We start from the raw sequence: 5,044 nt of genomic DNA on the forward strand, positions 1-5,044 counted from the left end.
CAATCATAATTTAAGTTGACCATTTATATTATATGGACTTATTTTAAGTGGAAAAATACAATAAAAATAGAACTAGGCATGTTCTAAAAAACAAATAAATAAGCCCGATAATAGTTACATACCTTTTGGTTCCCATTGTACATAGATGGAACTAAAACACTCTTGGTCGCGCACAGCCCAGACCCATATCGGAACAGGGTCAGAACCGAACAGAAATCCGGCTGGACAGGAACAGGACAGGGCTGGAAAACGAACGGGGTCGGTCCGGATTGAGTTGTGTCCGTCCAGGTTGGGTTGTGCCAGTCTGAGTCAGATCGGGTTGTGCCGGGTCGCTCTCCACAAAATCACGCAGACAGGCCAAGGATCCTGAATAGACGTTTTGCTTTTCCACAAAATTACGCAGACCTTAATTACCCCCTCATTATTGCCCCACACCCAGTCAATGGTGAGCGAAGAGTATGATCTTGTTGTAACGGCCAGAGTGAAAATATGCTTTTGTTAACACACAAGCTAGTGGTTGCAGGCTACAACGAGTGGACAAATTCATCTTAGAAAGCCAGAGCAGCATAGTCATGTTGTATAAGTACATGCAGCATTACGAACAGAACGTTCCCGTTTTGAGATCTCCCACCGACATAATCAATCACAACATTAGATATACAACAATAAATAATTATATTATAACATATAATCACAAATCAAATAGGTACATCAAAATCAAAATCAGGGAAAAGAAAATATAGATCCAACTTAATTGATTTGATTCCAGTGATTTTCACATTATCTTAACGTTGATTGCATAACCGGTGTTGATGTAAATCAATCCATCCTAGTTCTCCGGTATTGCGTCATTCTTTTGATTGAAAAAAAAAATCAATGATTACAGACTTTAGCTTTACGGTAGAGCTCGTGGTGATAACGTGTTTTAGGGGAACTTAGGAGAAGAGTAAGAGTATGAGAAACAGTAAGAGGGTTCTTATTGATAGCAGCAACAACCATATTACATAGCATAGTATGCTTTAAATACAAGTAGAAAAAGAACCCTAAATATTATATTGGGCCGCACATCCATGGAATACAAGCCCTACAACACAAGTTTCTTTATTTCAAACGATTTTCTTGGCACCGTTCCTTTTTGTGGGGACCATGATATGCTTAGGATATCCATTATGATGAGCTAAGGGTTGTCCTAGTTATAGTAAATGACTTAGCTACCCATTAATTAAATTAGCCAAAGCCTACTTCAAAACTAATAACATAAACTTTAATATCTAACTAAAACTCTAATTCATAAACATAAAAACACATTTTTTTCTCCTCTTGTTCTCTGTTCCACTTTCATAATCGTTTTAAATCAGGATTTTACAAATTTGTACATTACAAGGTACTTTCCAACGAACCCATGTCTACTTTGTACATTTTTTATTGACAAATCGAGTAGTAATCATAAAAATTGAAGTTGCAGAGAAAAGCTCGGCTAGGAATTTTGTGAAAGAACTCGAGTCGAACAAGACGAACCTGATGAAATTGAAGAACATAAAGAACAATTCGGCTATTTCGGGACAAAAAATTCCTAGCAGAACTTTCTATTTTCCTAGACGAACGTTCTGTAAATGTACCTTGGCCTATTCTGGAAAAAAGAAATTCTAACCGAACTTTTTAATTTCCTAGACGAGCTCTCTAATTTCCTAGCAGAACCTTCTAGTTTTCTAGCCGACTTTTTGTAAATGGATGTTTGATTTTATCTTAGGTTCGCTAAAAACACGGTCTTGACATTTCTGAGCACAACTATGTGGAGCACAAAATGGAAATTCAACCAGTTGTTCTTGAGTTTTCCAAGCCGAACCTAGTCCATACTCAATTAAAAAGGATGTTTGACTACTTGTATTTTTGTTTTGCTAGCCGAACCTAGTCTAAAACTCCATTAAGAGAATGTCCGGCTACATGTATTTCTTTTTTCCTAACCGAACCTATAACTACTTCGCCGATTACCCTTTAGAATTTTAATTTTCACCAATCACGCATCACCAGATTGTTATGAAAATTGAACATTCGCATTCCTCACAATTTGTTTTCAAATCTCTCATTTTGCATACAAGAAAGTTTTCGCAAAAATCTGTTCTTCTCCCTCTTCTCTTTCAAATGATCTTTAGTTTTACTTCACTTACACTACTACTATCAAATATATAATCTAATCTTATTAACATAGTCTGTTATCTTAAATAACTTAATCATTAATAATAAATTAAAAGGGTATTTTGGTCATTAGAAAAAAAATAGATAAGGGTGATGAATTTTACTTCATAATAGCCTAGTAAAATAGGATCCCTCTGGGAAAAAAAGAAAAAGAAAAAGAATTGTGCCCAAAAAAATCTTTCTTTAGTTATATCCACCGGCACCCAGTAGTTTGTCATCCATATCATAGAACAAACCATCATAAGTGTGTATACACATCCATCCAACCCATTTGTTAATTTTGTCCTAAATGTGGTTTCTCCCTCTGCCATATCAGGTTTGGTGACTTGGTCATCAGGTCTCTCTTTCTCTCTCTCCAAAATATACAGATACTAGAAACATATATACTTTTTATGTGGTGAATAACAAGTTTGTTCTCTTCTCCTTTCTTCTCTTCCCATCTTCTTATTCTCTCTCTCTCTCTCTCTCATGTTTCATCTTTTTTTTGTTCTCTTAAATCCAACCCTTCTTCTTCTTCTTCTATTACTTCTTCTCATTCTCACCTTCTTTGATGAAGTTCACAAGCACACAAAAAACCCATCCCCATCTCTATCTCATGCATGATACCCTTTAATGAATACTCCCTCTTCTTCTTCTTCTTCTTCTTCTTCTTCTTCTTCATCTATCTGTGATCCTTCGTAGTAGTACACTAATTAATCATACATAACTCACAGGTACTTGTTTCTTCCTCTACCGATCTTTTTTTTTTTTTTTGCTTCTTATTGTGTTGTCTCTCCACTAGAGATATGATGCCCTCTCAAGCAAAACCCATGTCTACCGATGAACATAACCAAAGCTCATCTGGAGGAGGGAATAGCAGAAAAGCTACTACTAGTAGTATGGCAACACTGAAACCACCCGAACATGCTCTCAAATGTCCAAGATGTGATTCTCCAAACACCAAGTTTTGTTACTACAACAATTATAGTCTTACACAACCAAGACACTTTTGCAAGACGTGTAGAAGATATTGGACCAGAGGCGGTGCTCTACGTAATGTTCCAATCGGTGGAGGTTGTCGTAAAAACAAGAAAAGCACTAGTAGTAGTACCACTAAATCATCATCTATAAGAGGCTACTCTAGTGATTATTCAATCCATGATTCCGCATCATCTGAAAATGGCTTGAAATTTTTTCAACACCATGCTCCTTCAACTATGGATTTTCAACTTGGTGGACTTTCTCTATCTAGACTTCATCATTCTTCATCAACAACTGGGGTTTATAATCAGTTTGCTGCTGCTACTCCATATGGAGGAGATATGGGGTATCATACTTTCCCTGGTTGTTCTTCTAATTCTTCTTCAGTACTTACCAACGGTGGAGGTGTTCAGATAAGTCAAGCAGAAATGGCTAGCTCATTAAATATTCATAGTAATCTTGCTTCTTCTATTGAGTCCTTGAGTTGTATAAACCAAGATTTACACTGGAAATTACAACAACAAAGACTAGGGATGCTGTTTGGTACTACTAGTGATCAACAGATGAAGGAGACTAATGATATAAATGAATCCCGTCTTCATCAGAAACAAAAACCATTGCAACCCATTATGTTTCAGAATCTAGAAATGACAAAAGCAGATGATCATGATCAGGTAACACTTGCCATTAGTAAGAGCAGTACTGCAGGTAGTATCGTTGGTGGAAATGGAAACCATAACAATAATAATAATAATATCAATACTTCTTCTGAATGGTTCTTTGCTGAGAATACTAATTACCCCCCAACTGCCAACAACAACAGTAGTAGTAGCCAAGAGAATGGAGTCCAAACCTGGGTTGGGTTGAATCATCATCATCATCAGCAACATCATGTTCAATTTACTACTACTGATGAATGAAGACAGGATCAGAGAGAATCAGAAAAAGGTCAGACAAAAAAGGAAGGGTAAACTTGAGTTTCTTTTTCATCTTTAGGGTTTGTTGTTTTCATTTCATTACTACTTATTTGGACAATGTTTAATATTTCACTACTTTATGTGTTTTGTTGTTTTTGAGGGTTTCACTTCCAATTGATTAAGTAGTGATGTTGTTTTTCAGCCCTTTTGGTTTTTATGTTCCAACAAATTAAAAGATGGATTATTATTTATGGGTAGGCATATTATATATATAAAACAAGAAGAAGAAAAGTAAGTTTAGTTGATATTATCTTTATTAATTGTCAATCTACCCATCTATCTAAATAGATTCTATGGTTCTATCTGGTTAAGGTTTGGCCAAATGAGGAAAAAGTATATTTTCTTGTTTGTTAATCATCATCTAATACTAGTATTTTTAATTGTTTGATTTTTACTTATGATTTTAGTTTGAATTTATGTTTGAATAATGTTTTTATTGGGATCTGTTATGAGTAGAATCAATGTGCATAATGAATGAACATATCTTTGATTTTGTTTTATGTTCAGTCAGTCTGTCTAGAGATAGAGGGGAGCTGGCCTGGATTATAATTTCGTTTCTCTGTGTTAAGGACTTCTGATACGTATCAGGCTCTTTGTCACTGCAGCAACAACAACAACAAAATGATATAAATACAAAACTAGCATAGCTGCTTGTTATTATTTATAAATAGCTACATAGGATGTCCTTTTCTATGCCAAGACCTTACTTCTCTCTCTCTCTAGTTATTTCTCTCAAGAGTTTTATGATAATTAGTTGTTGCTTTTCGCTAGCAGAATCTATATATATATATTCGATCATGCATGTATGATTTGATAGTCTGTTTGTTAAAGTGTTGGTTTGATTGAAAAGTGATGAGTTAAATGCAAGACCCTGCTGCCAACATTTTGAATGAATGAGAGTGCTGTGAAAA

General features: G+C 35.3%; 1 protein-coding gene across 1 annotated transcript; it reads left to right on the forward strand.

Moving 5' to 3' along the window:
- Positions 1 to 2,727: 2,727 nt before the first annotated feature.
- LOC113361695 (dof zinc finger protein DOF5.7-like) lies at positions 2,728 to 4,274 on the forward strand. Its single transcript, XM_026604853.1, has 2 exons — positions 2,728 to 2,909; positions 2,978 to 4,274. The coding sequence occupies exon 2, from the start codon at positions 2,982 to 2,984 to the stop codon at positions 4,074 to 4,076; it is 1,095 nt and encodes a 364-aa protein (XP_026460638.1). The 5' UTR covers positions 2,728 to 2,909; positions 2,978 to 2,981; the 3' UTR covers positions 4,077 to 4,274.
- The last annotated feature ends 770 nt before the right edge of the window (positions 4,275 to 5,044 follow it).

This window comes from Papaver somniferum, chromosome 3, assembly GCF_003573695.1.
Source record: "Papaver somniferum cultivar HN1 chromosome 3, ASM357369v1, whole genome shotgun sequence".
In the NCBI taxonomy this organism is placed as follows: Eukaryota; Viridiplantae; Streptophyta; class Magnoliopsida; order Ranunculales; family Papaveraceae; genus Papaver; species Papaver somniferum.

Coding starts and splice junctions, on each gene's coding strand:
- LOC113361695 (XM_026604853.1), top strand. CDS start 2,982: ATGATGCCCTCTCAAGCAAAACCCATGTCTACCGATGAACATAACCAA.